We start from the raw sequence: 17,922 nt of genomic DNA, 5'->3' as shown, positions 1-17,922 counted from the left end.
TGTGTTCAAAGCCCTGCTGCTATGAGACTATAAGGACATATGATAGTATTATATTTATGGGGACAAGGTTCTGATGGAAGATTAAAAGAAATATAGGTTCATATGAAAACTATTTCATATTTAAGTGGCCCAACAACGAATATAATTAACGCGTATGATATATGGCAGGAACAATTTTTCACGATCGCTCCTGTGTTGTCGTGTACAACTTACAAGAACAGGTACCAAGTAAGTCAACTTTAGCTCAACATGTCAAATGATTTTTGCTGCATCATTTGCTTCTCAAATTATTTTACGAGGCTGTGTATATTAGTATATAAGAAGATGCATGTATTGATCAAAACATATCCTTGCGATACGTACTTTTTGCTGTTACTCTGTATACAAATTATAACAATCCGTAAAAACATTAGGGATTGTATCACATTAAGTTGAGAGTCCAAACTATTTTTGAAATGAAATAAAAATGAAGCGAGATGCTCATATAGGTGACTATTTAAGTAAAATACATAAGACAAAAGCATAGGTTTAATTTACTTATGTAGTCTTCTTTTCCTTAAAGAGATATGAAACCTTCGCTGACAAGCAATCCAAAGAAGAGGACAAAGAGACCGGCGCCGATCGATTGTCCCGGAGTAACAAACGTCTGAGAATAAGCACCGAGGGTCAACGCACCTCCAACGAGTCCGATCACCAGAGATTGCATGTTTCTTTTGCTCACGCTTCTTTGCCTCGGCTGCACCTTCTGATCCTCATGTTCTCCATCTTGTTCTCGCTTCTCCTCTTCTTTCTCTGTCTTTCTTCTTTGTCTCACCATGTTTTAGGATTTTTCTGATGAGACTGCGAGATTCTGATTTTGTTTCTATGATGTGGGTTTGATTGTGTGTTGTGATTTGTAATTATAAGTTTAATGATGGAGACAAATGTGGTCTTTTGAGGATTGCTTTGAGGCCTTTTTGTTCGACAGAAAAAGTCAACTCTTAATGGAAGAGACATAAAAGATACAATATTCTTTTATAACAACTGTTGTGGTATAAAACAACTAGTGGCTGGTGATAGCTAGACGTTCAGCTATAATATAATATGTATACAATTTTATATTGACACCTAAACAAACAGTTAATGTGATCGTCTTCCTGTCTGATTTTAACCCTTGCTACAAAAGTTTAACTTTTAGTGTCTCATTTTCATATGTGGATTTTACTCTCATACAAAAGATAGTTTCAAATTTCAACTCATATTAGTTTTCAAAACCCAGTAATTGAACTATTCTCTTGGGTGAGTCATGGAACTCTCTTTCTTATATGCAAATCGAATGAAACTGGAACTCTTTCTAAATTGGAACTCTTTCTAAATCGTGGATTTGCATATCTAGGCGGGGCAAGGCCCATTAAATATGGTTCATCTGTGGCGAATCCATATTTGACCCTAATGACATGTAGCCAACTCCATTTTATAATATAAGTAGAAATTCTTGAATACAAGTTTATCAGACATTTGAAAAGTATCAATAATTCAGCACTTTAATGAAAAAGGTTGAAACCTTTGTACTAGTTAAGCCAAATCTTGATTAAATTTTTTTGAGTGTCCTCATCAATTTAAAAATATCTTTGCTGATTCAGTTAACCTAGACTGGTTCAGTAAAGTGAGAACTCAATTAAAGCCAAACAAAGCTCGGAACACAACACAAAAAACTATCTTTATTTGGTTAAGCATATTTGAAAGCATGTTCTTGTGTATTATATATTTATATATTATATATTTATTGCCTATCGTACGAGTTTAAGCATGGCTAGTTACACTTCTGCTGCATAATTAAAACAAATCATTATCGTCAATCCAATGATCAACTGGACAAAATAGACCAATATTTTGATCAACTGTTTCTCAAAAAGAAATTTTTTTTTGATCAACCATTGGTACAAATAATTGAAAGATCTTCGATTATATAAAAAGAGTAAACTAATTGGTTTTGGCCTAGTGGTAAATGACTCACATGATTCTCCTTGGTCATCCGGAGCATCTTAAGTGGTAAAAAAACGTGATCCTGCAGAACTAGTGTTGATTAGTCTGTCGGCTTAGAAAATCTTTGAGATCATACCACGGTTAAAAAATAAAGAGAGTAGATCTGATCCGTATATAACATACTAGGGCTTCAAACGTTGTAGATCATATATCAGCAGTTTCTTTTGCCCTTGGTTATTATTGAGACGTTAGAAAAATAAAAAAAAATTAAACTGATCATTAGTTCATTACTTTAACATATCCACAAAGTGGGTCGCCTAACACAAACAGGACCACGTCTTTACATGGCATAATAATCCATTAGCAGATAGACACGCGTATTGTTCCGAATCGTTAACTGATGTTTCGCGCAAGGAAGCTGGTCAAACCCCACTTTAAGTAGTTAATTAGAATAATTAAGAACAAAGCTTAGTGCTTGCATTTTGAAGACCATTGACATCTAACCACGAAGCTTTCATCTTCTAGCTATGACGTTGACTGTTTACAGTAAATACCAAATCTGCATTCGTTAAGAAGACGATTACTACGTTTGAAACTCTTGCCGTTGAAGAGACAAAATTTTCACGTGGTTTTGAGGGATACTGCTCAATACAATTGTTTCCCCCCCCACCCTCTTTATTTTTATGTAAAGGAAATGAGTTTGCAGTATTTGCTTTGGCATTTAAATAAAGTAGTCCATTAAATACGAATAATTTAGTTCCCAAAAGTCTTTAAAAAAATTAGTTCCCAAAAGTCGCTTTATAGAAATACCTAGCTCAACTAGGTTAAGATCCGCACCTTGCACCTTGCATAAGATGAACATGTATAAAAATAATTTTTACATATTATTATTTATTTCGTGTTTATTTACGTATATAATTAAATTAGAGTAATCATATAAATAAAAACAATATCCATTGTTTATCGACAATAATTTTTTGGTAAATAACTAAAAATAATAATTTTATTTATTTTATATGGTATATAAATTAAATTTCAATGATATTAACACATGTATATAATATATTTTAATATAAATATTTATTATTAAGACTTCTACTCATATTATTTTATTAACATTTGTATATTTGCTCTAACAAAAAAATTAAACCATTAAATATCTTATTTAAGAACTGGTTCTTAGTTTTTTTAGTTAAAAATTAAGAGACGGGTTCTTATATTCCGCTAAAAACCTCACTCTAAGAACCCTCCATTAAACATGCTCTTAGAGCATGATTATTGGGGAGTTCTTAGGGTGGGGTTCTTAGCGGAATATAAGAACCTGTCTCTTAACTTTTAACTACAAAAGCTAAGAACCGGCTCTTAAAACTCTTATTTAAGAACCGGTTCTTAGGTTTTTTAGTTAAAAGTTAAGAGACGGGTTCTTATATTCCGCTAAGAACTCCACCCTAAGAACCTCTCAATAAAATATCGCTGGTTTCTAAAGGAGGTTTTTGAACTGTTTGTGGGCTCCACTGACGCATGGGTCTCACAAAATTTTTAAAAACCAATCTCCAAAATCACGAAATAAGGATCGGTTTTTTGGAAGTTTTTGCACTGTTTGCAGGTCCTACCGACACGTAGTGGCCCGCGATTAGTTTATTTTATTTTTTATTTTTTAAAAAACAAAAAGCAAAAAAAAAAATTTTTAATGACCTCATTTGGGGTTTTACCGATAATCATGGTCTTAGTGCTGTGTAAGCATGCCATCTCTCTTCACCTTTGACAAACGTAGTATTAGTAATACTAATACGACACAAATATGCAAGACTATAAAGGTCATGTTAGACAAAGGCTTCACTAAGGGTTCGATGATGCCTCTTTTGGTTATGTTGATTCGAATCATAGGAAACCGAACGAATGGATACACCACATCATAGACGTTACTACAGCTACGTTAGTGCATGTAAGCATGTTATCTCTCTTTGCCCCACATACAATAAAACTAGTTCCTCAGTACCTCCATAGATAATATGAACATTCAATACGTATTGAAGGTCACGTTGACAAAGGCTTCGCTAAGGGCTTGTGCATCTTTTGGTTAAATTGATTAAATTCTGTAGGAAACCGAATTGATACACCACAGCATCATCTATGTAACTTTTATGTTCGTTGAAATTATAAATTCTAGGACAATAAATTTTTTATGTACGGGATTTACTAAAAAAACCAGAAAAGTTATAACAACCCTCACAGGAACATATATTATAATTTATTAAAACTTATAACGTTTATAATTATTTTGCAAAAATTATATTCAAGTTAAATGATAAACTATTTGCAAGAATTGTATGCAAGCTACGTACATGTTCTCGTTGTTTGATAATTTGACTACTTTATTATTATTCATTTTTGTCATATATAGTCAAATACATAGTTTAGAGTTTGAACTCTAGACATATATACAAGTATGAATTTCATTATATATGGAGCAGTGATAGAAGCCACGCCACAATGGGTTACTCTAGTTAAAGCATTTTTCTCAAGTGAAAGCATAATTACTGCTCGGAAACCTGAACTCTTGCCAAATATAGAAACTAACAATGTTATTTGAATTTAAGCAAAAAAAAAAAACCAATGTTATTTGAAAGATAATCATATTAAAACATTGCTTCGTTTTTCTAAATAATAATAGTTATTTTTAAGAATGGACAAAAGCGTCATCAGTGATGTGATAAAATTGTTCTTATCGCATCAACAGAATTATATGGGTAGCCACCGGTGAGATGTTCCTGGTCAAATTGAAGCTTTGAGATGTTAAAGTTTCTGAAATAGAGAGATCTAATTATTTATTAATACTACAAAAATATCTTTTAAAATTAACATCTTAAGTTTCCTATCGCTCTACGCATCTGTCTCCTTCTTTATCTTACTGTTAAGAACTAAATATAGTTGTTACAAAAAAAAAGGAACTAAATATAGCATAAAACCAAAACAACATTTAAAATTATTTTAAGAACTAAATATAGCATAAAACCAAACTCAAATTTAATAGATCTTTTGGAACTATAGGTTTATGGTTGGGTCGATCGGGTCTACATTGACTTGTATAATAACAAAAATAGATTTATTAATATATAACTGAGATATTTTTGGTGTATACAAACAATAATAATTCTCACAACTCTGGATAACCATATTAAATAATTATAGAAAAATATAATTTGATACCAAACAGTGACCAATTATTGGTGGATAAAAACTATAATAATTTATGATTCTTCATCTGATTCAAACTTGTATAAGAGCTTGGCTGCTCAAACCAACTTCTCTTCTCTCCTACAAAAAAAAAAAAAAAATTTCTTCTTTCTCTTTGACATAAAAAAAAAAACTCTTTCTGTGTCTCCTCTCTTCAAGTTCAACACCAATGGATTACGAGGTATCAAGAACTGGTGAGATCATAGAAGATTCAGAGCAGATTGATTTGCTACCTGGATTCAGATTTCACCCAACAGATGAAGAACTCATAAGCCACTATCTTAGACCGAAGGTTCTAAACACCCTCTTCTCCGCTGTAGCCATTGGTGAAGTTGATCTCAACAAGGTTGAGCCTTGGGACTTGCCATGTAAGTTAGAAAGTTCTTTTCTTTTTAATGGGTTTTCATACTTTATTTATTTCTATCTCTCTGTTTTGCTTTGTTCTAATCACTCTATTTTTATTTTATTTTGGTGGAACAGGGAAGGCTAAGATTGGTGAAAAGGAGTGGTACTTCTTCTGTGTAAGAGACCGGAAATACCCAACCGGTTTAAGGACGAACCGGGCTACTAGGGCCGGTTATTGGAAAGCTACAGGGAAAGACAAAGAGATCTTCAAAGAAAAAGCTCTTGTTGGTATGAAGAAAACATTGGTTTTCTACGAAGGAAGAGCTCCTAAGGGAGTAAAAACAAACTGGGTCATTCACGAGTATCGCTTAGATGGCATATATGCAAACGACAATCTCCCTGTAACCGCTAAGGTAATACATAAACATAACTTGAGTACTTGTGTGTGTGTGTGTGTTAGAGTTCCCTGCTTCTTTTTTTATAATAAACATATACTTTTATTTATCATCCCTGCTTTTTGATTTTTGATTTTTGAGTTTGGTGTTGTTTGTTGAATGCAGAACGAATGGGTTATTAGTAGAGTTTTTCAGAAAGGTGCAGACGGTAAGAAGATGCATCTCTACGGCTTAACGATGCTCGGTTCAGGGATTAACCAAGTCGAACCGGCTGGTTTACCTCCCCTAATGGACTCTTTCGGCGGATCGTTGTCTAACGTAACCTGCTTCTCCGACCAAACAACCGTTGAGGATAAGAGTCACATCTCCGAGTTAAAAGACGAATGTAACGTTACCATGCTCGGTTCTTCATCGACTCAGTTGATACCGAACATTGGTTCGATGCTTTACTCTGATCCTGTGTTCATGCAAGATAATTCTTCAATATTGATGATGTTGCTTGACAGTGAAGAAACACAGTTTAAGAAGAATATCCAGGGTTTCGGTACAGCGGAAAACGAATTAACCACGAGTTCTTGGCACGATCACGGTCTTGCTGGTTCGACCGGTTCGGTCGAAGTTGATTGCTATTGGAATTTCTGAATTGGGGACTTGGAACTTGTCTAAAATTGGGGTATATATGGGGGAAACAAACAATTAGGAGGTATTTTATTTTAGGGAATTGTTATGTGTTTGCTCTAGATTGTAGACTCTAGGAATATAGGATGTACGAAGATATTGAAAGACTCTTGTAACATTTTGTGAAAATCGTTTCTCTTACCATTTGTAATCCATTTATAATTGTCATAATAATAATTTGTGAATATACCTCAAATCTGAAAATTCTTTTACCAAAGATTAGTGTCTGCCTTAGTATGTCCTGATTCAGTTTTTATCTTTTGTTTCAAACTTGTAGATAACAAAAGACCATTTCGGTATCCAAATCGGTTTTAAACTATTTATTTTAGTTTTCTTCTTTTTCGGTTTGGATTGTATCAATTCGGATGATCCAAAATTAGACACTAAAACCAAACAATCTTTGATCGATAACATAAATGTATTGTTTTAGAGATTAGATTAGTTAGAAACCAAAATTTTGTTCACTGTTTCTCTCGGTGACCAAAGTTTACATGTCATTTCATGTGTGTTAGCCTCCTCTTAGGCCACCAACCAAAAATATATCCTATTGTAAATACCTACCAAGTGTGAAATTTTTTCAACTCATCGTGGGTGTGATTGATAACTTACAGCTGCGGTAAGAGATGTTTGGAATACCTTCACTATTGTAAGTAGTCGTTAGAACATTTAACCAAAATGGGACAAGAGCAAAGTAGTACAGAAACTTGTATCACAAGAAACCTCGGATTATCGACATGGATATAAGATTCGTTCTTCAAGTTCCACCAGTGATAGATGTTGTATACTACTGTACAATTATGCTTAATTCTGTTCAATCTTCTTCTTTTCATTCTTTTTTTGTTCCCCGGCTTATGATTCATAACTTGTCGCAGGTCTATTATTTTGTTACTACAAAATAGTAAATTCCTTAGTTAATATTACCAGTGTTTTAGCTAGTTACATAGACTAGAATGGTCAAGGAGTCTAATTTAGCTGTGTTTTAATTTTCTTTCAAATCAGTTCAGCTCGGTTTTAATTGGCTTTTCCATTTTAGTTGTGTTTCAATGTTCAAACCAGTAACGCTCTGTTACTAATTGGCTTTTCCAGAGAGATTCCAAACTCAAACAATAACGGCCATGTTTCAACAACCAACTCATAGTAATCAACAAAGAAAATTAAAAAAGTATAAAGGAGATTCTGATTTTAATTTTGTAAAGAAAAGCAGAACCAGTAAGGTTTTCTTTGAGAAAATAGAATTTCAGGAGAATACTGGCAGCAGAGACAAGATGAACCCAAACAGATCGGGTGAGGTCATAAGCTGCAAAGCGGATCCCTAATTTTAATATATGCACATAAAATTAATTAGACAGATTCCCCAATTTTATTTGGGGATGTCCCAGTACTTGTGCAAATCTCATACATAATAGAAAACCAAACAGAAGGAATAAGAACAGCAGACGCGAAGGAGAAGTAAGAAACGGCGGAAGACGCTAAGAGATTAGGGTTACACTGAAAATTGTATTCAAAGTGTGTTCTGCTTATTGAACAGCTCTGGTATCAAAGGTTATATATAAACCCATACTAAAACCCTACTTGCGTTTGGGTATGTTTGGGCTTTGGCCAGAAAGTTTGGACTTCTTATGTGTTGTGTTGGCTTGTCCGTATCTAACCCTGATAATACAATTGAGAGAACTAGCCCATTTAAAAAAAAAAAAACACAAGATTTGTTCATTAATATTGATTAATATTGAATTTTTTTTTTGTTTCTTCTGCTGGTTTCATTAGGCTCGGACATCATCACCGTAATTTTACTTATTCATCTTCATAATAGTTTCTATCAAACTCTGCTTGTGAGTGACTACTATCAGACTTTCTTAATTTAGACCGAGACCAAAAGAATAAGATCCTATTTTAGGCCATTGGTGGGTGGACTTTCGAAAAAAAGCTTAAACCAAAATACATAACTAGAAAACTCATACTGCATAGTTTTATAGAAGATAGCACAAATGGGAAAGCAAAAACAAAACAACAATCGACATAAAACTTAAGAGAAAAGTGTGCGTGGGGTTACTTAATTAGTGACTAAAAGCTTGGGAGATGTGCAATCCCTTATGTAGGAAGAGGCCAGAAGGGGTTTCTAGTCATCGTATTCACGATGTCCCTTGTAATGCTTATCCTTCTTATTCTTCTTCTTGTCCTCATCACTACCATAATGATCCTTCTTCTTCTTGTCATCATAATGGTCCTTTTTCTTCTTCTTGTCATCGTCACTACCATGATGATAGTCCGTTTTCTTCTTCTTGTCATCATCACTACCATGATGATAGTCCTTCTTCTTCTTTTTCTCATCATAATTATGGTCCTTGTTTTTGTTCTTCTTTTTCTCATCATAATCATCATGATGGTCCTTGTTCTTGTCCTTCTTCTTCTTCTCATCATCCCCCGAGTTATATCCATCTTTCTTCTTATCCTTATCCTTCTTCTTCTCCTTCATCTTGCTCTTCTCATCATCACAGTCCTTGCCACTCTGCAACATATATATAACAATTGGAGCCAAAGTTTGTTCAAAGACAGAAACTTTCAAAAGGATGTTCTTAATTTAAGACCAAGATCCAATCAATGAAACAATAAAGATCACTAAAAGATTCAAGATTCCATGGATATTCCTATTTTCAGACATTGTAGCAAAAGGGAAGCACTTTATTAAATGAAAATTGAACAAACTTACGTTTTTTTTGTGGCTCTCTTTCTTATCATCATCATCTCCATCCTTGCTATGACCATAGCCAGATCCATGCTCCGATTCAGGTTTCCGGCCATACTCAACCTCCGTTCTTCCTCCGCCATAACCACCAGACTCAGGCCTCCGTCCGTACTCAACCTCCGTTCTCCCGGAATCAGGTTTCCGGCCAAAGTCAGATCCAGATCCACCGTGCTCCGGCTTCTTCCCACCTTCGACGTGAGCGCCTCCGTGACCTCCGGGCCGGGTCTTGGGTCGGGCGTAGCTGCTGTACTCGGTGTTGAGAGCCTGGTCGCCGTAAGCAGCGGGCTCCTTGCTGGAAGAAAACACGGGCCGCTGGTACTCGAAGGCGTCGCCGGAGCGAGAGGAGAGAGGGTAGCAAGTCTCGTCGGAAGGAGGGACTGAGCGGCCGTACGTCACGGTGATGTCATAGCCTCCGCTGTACGGCGTCGGATCGTAGTCGTTGAAGTCATCCACGTCGTCGTCGTTGCTGGTGTAGTACGGCATCGTCTCAGATTTGATTATTTTGGGATGCTCTCTCTCTCTCTCTCTGTCGATCTATTACACGAAACTTAACTAACTTGTAAAAGAGATCTCTCACATTGGTTGCTCAGTTTGTTATCCCCTGTTTACTTGGCGACCACTACGCGCGGGAAAAGTCAATGCTGCCACGTGGCTTTTATCTTTGTTGTCTTAGTCAAAGTGTCGATGTGGCAGGTCCGCAAACCATATTGTTTTTTTTTTTTTTTTTTTTTTTTGTCACATCCGCAAACCATATTGTATACTCTTTCTTACCGACAATCTTGAACCTTTTGGCCACGATAACACTGGGCTAAAGATTCCTATTTCAAACTACGGAGTGAATTTTACAAATATTTGTAAGTACAGGGATGTTTTAGCAATAAAAAATAATTAACCTCATCACTAGGGGAAAAAGAAGACGAAAAGACGAAGAACTAAAAAAGAAACAGGACACAGATGGTGATCGAACAATACGACACCTATAAGCGGAGTTAAAGCATCTTCCTTTTTCACCAATCGAACAAAACCCACCAAGATTCTGCCGCAATTCGACGCAATTAGAGCTTTTATAGGACACCATTACTAGGTTTTCGTCACTAGACAGAGAGATAAGGAAGAGAAAGAATGGCGACTGCTCGAGTGGTGTTGGTTGCGCAGGATGGTACAGGCGATTACCGCTCCGTTCAGGACGCAATTGACTCGGTTCCTCTTGGGAACACTTGTCGGACTGTCATCCGTATCTCGCCGGGGATCTACAGGCAGCCGGTGTACGTGCCCAAGAGGAAAAACTTCATCACTTTCGCCGGAATCTCCCCGGAAATCACCGTTCTCACTTGGAACAATACAGCTTCCAAGATTGAGCATCACCAGGTTTATCTGAAAACCTTTCTATTCTTAGCCGCACGTGAATCACTCTGATGGGTTTGTTTGTTTGTGTGAAGGCGTCTAGAGTCATAGGGACGGGAACGTTTGGGTGCGGGAGTGTTATTGTTGAAGGTGAAGACTTTATTGCAGAGAACGTTACTTTTGAGAACTCTTCTCCTGAGGTAAAGTCTGTTACTTTTTTTCACATTTTATAACTAAGAGAATCCCTCACGGCTAGACAAAGTTTACAACTTGTTTTATCAGTTCCGTGTGGTGAATATCTTGTAGGACACTCAACTCGATTTTGGAGTATATTTGCTAAGCTAATGCTTGTTGTGTAATACTAGTTAATGTTTTTGACCCTTTGTACTTGTTATGTGTAGGGATCAGGGCAAGCTGTGGCGATAAGAGTTACTGCAGACCGTTGTGCCTTTTATAACTGTCGGTTCCTCGGCTGGCAGGTTCGCTTTGCCTTTGAGCAGTCAGATAACTTCAAATGTTTTGTCTTTCTCTATATAGTTTCGTGTTGGTTGGTTCATAATTCTTCAGGTCTCTTCAATGTAGATATTCCTTTCTAGTTTAGATAGATTAAATTGCAAGTATGTTTATCCAAATCCTCTTGTAGCTTATGGCAAACATTTTATTTATGCAGGATACATTGTATTTGCATCATGGGAAACAATATCTGAAAGACTGCTACATCGAAGGAAGCGTGGATTTCATATTTGGAAACAGTACGGCACTCTTGGAACACTGCCATATCCACTGCAAATCTCAGGGTTTTATTACAGCACAAAGCCGCAAAACGTCTCAGGAATCTACTGGCTACGTTTTCCTAAGGTCTGCTTTTATCTCCTAAAGGATTATTTATCTTCTATGCCTTGTATATTTTTGCCAAAGCAAACTCAGCTTCGACATACTTGTTGCAGATGTGTGATCACGGGCAATGGTCAGTGTGGGTATATGTACCTCGGAAGGCCATGGGGACCGTTCGGGAGGGTGGTTCTTGCATACACTTATATGGATGCATGCATCAGAAACGTTGGTTGGCATAACTGGGGAAACGCTGAGAATGAGAGAAGTGCTTGCTTTTATGAGTACAGGTACATCATCTTGAGATCTCTTTACTGTTGTACCAAGTGGTTAATCAAGAAACAAATGGTTGATGATGTTTTATACGCAGGTGCTTTGGTCCGGGCAGCTGCTCGTCTGGACGTGTTACCTGGTCGAGAGAACTGATGGATGAAGAAGCCGGACACTTTCTGCATCATAGTTTTGTTGATCCAAGTCAGGACCGGCCTTGGTTGTGTCTGAGAATGGGAGTGAAGACACCATATTCTGCGTAGAGTACTTGAATAATTGTTGTGTATTTTGTCACTGAGGCGTCAAATAACAAAGGATTTGGTATTGAAGAACCACCTACTTTAAACCAATTGCTCAACTTGGTATTATCTTTGTCCTATGAATAAGATGCCAAAGTCTCAGTTGATTTGTACTGTGCCCCTTATTTCTTCTCGTTAAGCGTTGTTGCCTGTGCAATAGCCCATAGATTTGTTAAACGACCTCAGTTTTGTATAATTTAATATACGGTAATGAATTTTACCAAATGGGCGTTTGGTCTAGTGGTATGATTCTCGCTTAGGGTGCGAGAGGTCCCGCGTTCAATTCTCGGAACGCCCCATCTTTTTTTTTCTTTCTGTTTTTTTTTTTGTTGAATATTTGTTACTTTCTGTTTTTTTTTTCTCTCACAAATCAACTTTTTGTTTTTTTTTTCTGTCTAACTCTTACCCACTGTGATTCAGATTCTTAATTATCACTTAACGGATTTTGATGAATTTGGTGGAGAACACGAAGCAAAAGGTTAACATGAGCTTCATCTGACAAAATCTAGACAATATCAATGCCATTGACCAGAGTAACTGTGTTTAAAAGAATCACAACACACATGAGTTGTTGTTGAGTAACAAAAGATAGATGTAGAAGCAGAGGCTTCATTCATCTGGTGATTTTGAAATACAAGATAAAGATAATGGCGAGGAAATAATACTACTACACTAAAAAGACCAGTTTTGAATTAGTTTTGCTGTTAGGTTCTTAATATCTAAGGATGGGTACTTTACATGATAAAGGTAATGAAAAACGAGGAGTTCTCTGTCAAGAAGCAACAAAGAGAAAAAGGTGTTTCTTTCGTATTGTGAATGCTTAGTTAGTTACTGAGGCAGCTCAAGATCGGGTCTTCGATCAAAAGCATCACTAGTGGACTCATCTGGAAATGCGTCTGGATATGTAGCCATAATCTTACTTTTTATGCTCCTGAAACATCAATGAGGGAGAGCACTACTTGTGAGCGAGAGAGAGCCTTTGTAAGAAATTAAAAAAAAAAGTCCTTGGAGGAGTCATAACCTTAGTTTCAAGAAGATGTAATCAAGATCAGCTTTCATGGATTTCAAAAGACGAGTGTTCCTAGAGAACTCCAATGACACGTCAGCGAAGCAACTCTCAGCAAAGTCGTTGTAATGGGAGAGAACTGCATTGCTATCCTGTAGCCTCCCCAATCTACCCAATCAACCAATGAAAAAAATCAAATAATCATATCATTTCCCAAAAAAAAAAGAAGACTATTATAACATACATGAGGTGCTGCAAGTGTCTGAGGGAATTGAGATCTTGTGCATCAACAAGAGTTTTGAATTCTTCAGAGACTTGTTGCGAAGCTTCTCTTATTGGTTCTTCCATCGTCTCTCCTGAATCAGAGTTTTGATATTCAAAGTCTCCCAGCTATCAAAAACGATCAGAGAACTTTCTTTCGAATAGATTAAAACGATGATATCTAAAATCGAAACACTGAATTGCAATCGAGTACAAGATCAAACGAAATCGAATACGGAATCGGCTCACCTTGATCTACCCAGTGATCGAAGCAAGTGCGAGATTTGTTGTACAACTCTTGTTTTCTGCTAGGGATTTGATTTGATTTGATTCGGTTTCTATCGAAAAGGTTTAGAACTCGGTTTTATCCGGTTCGGTTTAGATTATTCAAATTTCCGGTTCGAAATCTCACCTACTACTAGCAACATTTTCTTTGTCATGATTTTTTTGTTGTTATATTATTATATACAGCCTCACAGATTTTTTGGTTGGTACGCAACTATTCTTCGTTAATTGATACTTCTGCTTTAATCAGTTCGAGATTTTGCGACATGCAATTTGCAATAGCAGATCACAACGCCATATTGAAATGAACGCAAGTTCAAAAGATCCAAACTTTTAATTAAGAAAACAGTAATTTATTTGTAAACATGTTTTATTAATGAAGGATTCAGTTCCAACAACCTTTTTTTTTTGTTACGCAACTGATCCTTCATAAATTGGTATAATTAAAAATTTCTGCGTTAAATAAATGCTAAGATTTTGCAACATGCATTTGCGATAGCAGATCACAACAATTGAAATGAACAAAGTACAATAGATCCAATTATTAATTACACAAACAGTAATCTATTTGTAAACATATCTATACTATTATTTATGAAGTGATTTTAGGATAAATTATTAATCTAATTAATTTATATTATAAAGTTATTATAACATATATCTATTTATCATAATATTTAAGATAATATTGACAAATTCTACCGATATATATATTCTAATAATCATATTCCAATATATTAATTTATATTTATACATGACAAACATCAAATTAGTTATAAATCCAAAATATTACCAATATTCAAAATAATACATTAAACCAAAATAGTAAAGAATATATATTAAAATTAATTTAAAATATTAAAAATATGGAAGCATGAAAAACTAGGATAAAATATTAAATAACATAAAAATAAAAGTCAATTGGGCCAAAATACAAAAAAAAATGCAAAAATTAGGTATATGCCATGAACAAAATTAATTGAGCCTAATAGTGAATCGTGGTGAAGTAAATATACATATCTACCATTTTGCAAATGTCAGAGATAAGTATATGCAAATCTTAAAATATCTTCACCTACTGATTGCATAATCTTTTAGAGCATAATTGTTTTTATAATTTGCAAAACAATACTCAACAGTCTATAATGATATTTACCTATTACGCCTAAAGTTAAGTGTAGAGAGTGCAATTTCATTAAAAATAAATCGACAAATAACAAAACATAATATATGTATAATCTAAGAAAATACAAAGGTAATATTTTCCAATTTTTTGATTTTATTTATTTTCTCACGGTTTTAAAATTTAAATTGTTGATAATATATGATGTTTATTCACTTTTGTTATTTGTTGATAATTTATGAATTACGACTGTTTATAATGATTTTAATGTCACTGGAATTCTTTTCATTCCAAAAGAATAATAAGCGTTTTATTAAAAATTCAAATTTTAATCTAATTTGATTATTAGTATAAAAATATTTTAGTCTAAAATCAACATCCCAAAAATAAAAAATATTAAAAATATATATTTAATACATTGATGACCAATATGGATATTGAAGTTATATAATTTATAATTTAAAGTACATCTAATTTAATAAATGGAAAATTTTCAAAAATTAAATAATAGAACTAAAATTTGTTAGGTATATATGTATTAGTCCGTACAAGGTGCGGACCATCATCTAGCTTTATTAATGAGGGGGTTCAGTTTCAACTTTCAACAACTAGGATAGGGAACATTACAATCTGCGAAAAGTTTGTGACCATTTGGAGCTTGGATAGTAGGCCCAATCCAGGTATTTTTGATGAAATAACACATACAAGGCCCCTGATCTCTCAATGCTTGGCAACAGCCTGCAGTAGGAGGCTCTGGAGGATTGATTATCGGCAGCAAGCATGGTTGCAAATCTATAACATCGCACGCCATTGTCGGAGACAATTGCATCACTATTGCCACCATCGCAATGAGTCCTATTGCTGTTAACTTCATCTCCGAATATTTTGAGATTCTTTTCTTTTTTAAAATTTTTTTTGATTGATGACAAGAGTTAGCATGGTACCTTGGTATTTATATAGTTGGTATTTGTTTTACCTTAAATTAAAGTTCCATAAAACAAATCTTAACTTCAATGCATATATCTATAATAATTTTATTGACTTTGACATGTACCATATGTGTATGGTTTTACTCATCAGTCAGAGATTTGGTCTTATCTCATCCCTTATACATCCTTTACATTCTTTATATATTAAAGGATAAATATTTTTTAAAAAATAACCTTGTTTTAGTTATTATAAACAACTTGTTTTAGTTATTATTCAGAAGTTTGCCATTTTGGTTGATATGTCACCACTACACATGAGCGTCTCATAAACATTTTATAAAGGTTTCAATATAAAATTATTTTTTACAAATTTGGAGATTTTTTTAAAAGTAAAATTTTCAAATAAAATTTGGAGGCCCTAGTCCCATATTTCGCTTCGTTATGCTCAAGACCACCCATGCCACCACAACATCCAATCTTTAAAAACAACTAATAAGATGTTGGGGATAGATTTCAACTTTTAGGAATAGGCCGATCAAAGTATTGACATGTGACAACCAACAAGTTTGTACTTTACTAGTAGCATCATGCAAGTTCTAATGCATAAGACGACATCAACCGAGTATAATGCTTGTCTTACTGTAACATCCTAACATGCACTATTTGACCGCGTGGAAAATGCCAAAGTTGAGAGATTATATGATTGGGTAAGGCTAAGAAGATATGGGTAGTTACAAAAATCAAATCAACCAGAATTAGCGAAACAAGACTTAACCTCTCTTAACAAAGAACATCAAGACATGATTGATGATCAAATAGATAAACTGAGTTTGCAACCAAGATCGAAGAAACTTAAGTGTATCCTGGAAACAGCCAAGTTTTATGTACACATGACCAAGCCTTAAAAATCCAGGCAATAGTAACCCGGCAAAATAAGAACACTGCACCCCCCACATACTATGTTGTCTTCCCTACTATTACAAACCGTGAAACATGGATTAAAATGTCTTAACAAATGGTTAAAAGCTTCAGATCACACGGAGCTCGGTAAGAAAGGCGGCGCATAGATCCAAGAAGAGAAACTGAGGACCGTTAACTCTCTGTATGTCCAGCAAGTACTTCTCTTCTCGAGCTTTCTATAGCTGTTTCGAAAACTCACTTACAAGCAACATGTTCTTTGTCCATGATTTTTGTTGTTATCCATGATTAAAAGCATGACTCGGTTCTTATCGCACCTCAAAGTCAGATCATTGTTTATTGTTAGTTTTGTTGTTTGTTTTTTTTTTGTCAGCTGTTACTTTCGTTGTTAAGCAACTACTCTTACATTGATATAATTTTAGCGGTTAAATATTAAAATTTTCTGGAAATGAACAATAGATCCAAACTTTTTAATTATACAAACAATATTTTTTTTGTAAACATTATGTTTTTATTTAATGAGGGGGGTTCAGTTCAGTTTCCACAACTAGGAAAGGGAACTTGACAAGCTGCGAAAAGTTTGTGACCATTTGGAGATGTCAGAGTAGGCCCAATCCAAATCCATGAATTATTGATGAAAACACACAGACAAGGCCCCTGATCTCTCAATGTTTGGCAACACGCTGCAGTCGGAGACTCTGGAAAAACGGCTATCGGTAGCAAGCACGGGGACAAATCTTTTACATCGCACGCCATTGTCGGTGACAATTGCACCACTATTGTCACCATCGCAACGAGTCCTATTGCTGTTAACTTCATCTCCGAATGTTTTGAGATTCTTTTTTTTTTAAATTGATTGATGAAAAGAGTTAGTATGGTACACCTTGGTATTTATATAGTTGTATCGTGCGGTTTGTTTTAAAATTCCAAGAAAACAAATCTTAGCTTCAATACATATCTATAATAATTTTAGTACTAATTTGTGTACCATATGTGTTTGGTTTTAGTCATCAGTCATAGATTTGATCTTATTTAATCTATTATATATTAATTGAAAAACATTACAACCTTTTTTCTAGCCACATGTCATCAATATGATGATTCTTAGAATCATTAGAGAAATATGTTGGTCATCTAATTATATAATAAGTTTTTTTTATTAAACTAACCATAAATTTATTATTAATGTTCTTTATTATTATTTTTAAATAAAAATTACAAAATTAGCTAATATGGCTAAAATATATATAGATATGACAATTAATGATTTTGATTGATAAAGATTTGATAAAA

The 17,922-nt window shown here is 34.7% G+C and overlaps 5 protein-coding genes and 1 non-coding gene across 9 annotated transcripts; 3 read left to right on the top strand and 3 right to left on the bottom strand.

Moving 5' to 3' along the window:
* Positions 1-315: 315 nt before the first annotated feature.
* Positions 316-1,058, bottom strand: BNAA06G31100D. Its single transcript, XM_013791991.3, has one exon. The coding sequence runs from the start codon at positions 815-817 to the stop codon at positions 557-559; it is 261 nt and encodes an 86-aa protein (XP_013647445.1). The 5' UTR covers positions 818-1,058; the 3' UTR covers positions 316-556.
* A 4,170-nt stretch (positions 1,059-5,228) lies between these two features.
* LOC106349137 (NAC domain-containing protein 59-like) lies at positions 5,229-6,807 on the top strand. The gene is made up of 3 exons (XM_013789054.3): positions 5,229-5,570; positions 5,683-5,960; positions 6,108-6,807. The coding sequence occupies exons 1-3, from the start codon at positions 5,372-5,374 to the stop codon at positions 6,582-6,584; spliced, it is 954 nt and encodes a 317-aa protein (XP_013644508.1). The 5' UTR covers positions 5,229-5,371; the 3' UTR covers positions 6,585-6,807.
* Positions 6,808-8,539: 1,732 nt separating this feature from the next.
* LOC106349136 (uncharacterized protein At5g39570-like) lies at positions 8,540-9,991 on the bottom strand. Its single transcript, XM_013789053.3, has 2 exons — positions 9,328-9,991; positions 8,540-9,126 (listed from the first exon to the last, which is right to left on the bottom strand). The coding sequence occupies exons 1-2, from the start codon at positions 9,844-9,846 to the stop codon at positions 8,737-8,739; spliced, it is 909 nt and encodes a 302-aa protein (XP_013644507.2). The 5' UTR covers positions 9,847-9,991; the 3' UTR covers positions 8,540-8,736.
* Positions 9,992-10,273: 282 nt separating this feature from the next.
* LOC106349135 (pectinesterase 31) lies at positions 10,274-12,214 on the top strand. Its single transcript, XM_013789052.3, has 6 exons — positions 10,274-10,731; positions 10,803-10,907; positions 11,109-11,186; positions 11,378-11,565; positions 11,655-11,828; positions 11,909-12,214. Exons 1-6 carry the CDS (start codon positions 10,486-10,488, stop codon positions 12,069-12,071), a joined length of 954 nt encoding a protein of 317 aa, XP_013644506.2. The 5' UTR covers positions 10,274-10,485; the 3' UTR covers positions 12,072-12,214.
* A 119-nt stretch (positions 12,215-12,333) lies between these two features.
* On the top strand, positions 12,334-12,405 carry TRNAP-AGG. The gene has a single exon. It is a non-coding gene; the product is annotated as a tRNA-Pro (tRNA).
* Positions 12,406-12,755: 350 nt separating this feature from the next.
* LOC106349133 (kxDL motif-containing protein 1) lies at positions 12,756-13,807 on the bottom strand. 4 transcript variants are annotated; one of them, XM_013789049.3, is made up of 4 exons: positions 13,624-13,807; positions 13,358-13,528; positions 13,129-13,281; positions 12,756-13,038 (listed from the first exon to the last, which is right to left on the bottom strand). In XM_013789049.3, exons 2-4 carry the CDS (start codon positions 13,459-13,461, stop codon positions 12,936-12,938), a joined length of 360 nt encoding a protein of 119 aa, XP_013644503.2. In that variant the 5' UTR covers positions 13,462-13,528; positions 13,624-13,807; the 3' UTR covers positions 12,756-12,935. The 4 variants fall into 4 exon arrangements, with proteins under 4 accessions (XP_013644503.2, XP_013644504.2, XP_013644502.2 ...); XM_013789050.3 differs by having other exon boundaries at positions 13,358-13,503; positions 13,624-13,761; XM_013789048.3 differs by having other exon boundaries at positions 13,358-13,524; positions 13,624-13,737.
* Between the last annotated feature and the right edge of the window lie 4,115 nt (positions 13,808-17,922).

The sequence above is a fragment of the Brassica napus genome, chromosome A6 (assembly GCF_020379485.1).
Source record: "Brassica napus cultivar Da-Ae chromosome A6, Da-Ae, whole genome shotgun sequence".
NCBI lineage: Eukaryota > Viridiplantae > Streptophyta > Magnoliopsida > Brassicales > Brassicaceae > Brassica > Brassica napus.
Note: the sequence above shows the minus strand (reverse complement) of the source record. Positions and strands in the feature narration are given on the sequence as shown.

Bases quoted from the DNA above. Each gene is read 5' to 3' on its own strand.
- BNAA06G31100D (XM_013791991.3), bottom strand. From the start codon at position 817: ATGGTGAGACAAAGAAGAAAGACAGAGAAAGAAGAGGAGAAGCGAGAA.
- LOC106349137 (XM_013789054.3), top strand. From the start codon at position 5,372: ATGGATTACGAGGTATCAAGAACTGGTGAGATCATAGAAGATTCAGAG. The intron at 5,571-5,682 runs GTAAGTTAGAAA...TTGGTGGAACAG, and splicing joins TGAGCCTTGGGACTTGCCAT to GGAAGGCTAAGATTGGTGAA. The intron at 5,961-6,107 runs GTAATACATAAA...TGTTGAATGCAG, and splicing joins ATCTCCCTGTAACCGCTAAG to AACGAATGGGTTATTAGTAG.
- LOC106349136 (XM_013789053.3), bottom strand. From the start codon at position 9,846: ATGCCGTACTACACCAGCAACGACGACGACGTGGATGACTTCAACGAC. The intron at 9,127-9,327 runs GTAAGTTTGTTC...TATATGTTGCAG, and splicing joins AAGAGAGCCACAAAAAAAAC to AGTGGCAAGGACTGTGATGA.
- LOC106349135 (XM_013789052.3), top strand. From the start codon at position 10,486: ATGGCGACTGCTCGAGTGGTGTTGGTTGCGCAGGATGGTACAGGCGAT. The intron at 10,732-10,802 runs GTTTATCTGAAA...GTTTGTGTGAAG, and splicing joins CCAAGATTGAGCATCACCAG to GCGTCTAGAGTCATAGGGAC. The intron at 11,566-11,654 runs GTCTGCTTTTAT...TACTTGTTGCAG, and splicing joins ACTGGCTACGTTTTCCTAAG to ATGTGTGATCACGGGCAATG.
- LOC106349133 (XM_013789049.3), bottom strand. From the start codon at position 13,461: ATGGAAGAACCAATAAGAGAAGCTTCGCAACAAGTCTCTGAAGAATTC. The intron at 13,282-13,357 runs GTATGTTATAAT...TTGATTGGGTAG, and splicing joins AGACACTTGCAGCACCTCAT to ATTGGGGAGGCTACAGGATA. The intron at 13,039-13,128 runs GTTATGACTCCT...TTGATGTTTCAG, and splicing joins TACATCTTCTTGAAACTAAG to GAGCATAAAAAGTAAGATTA.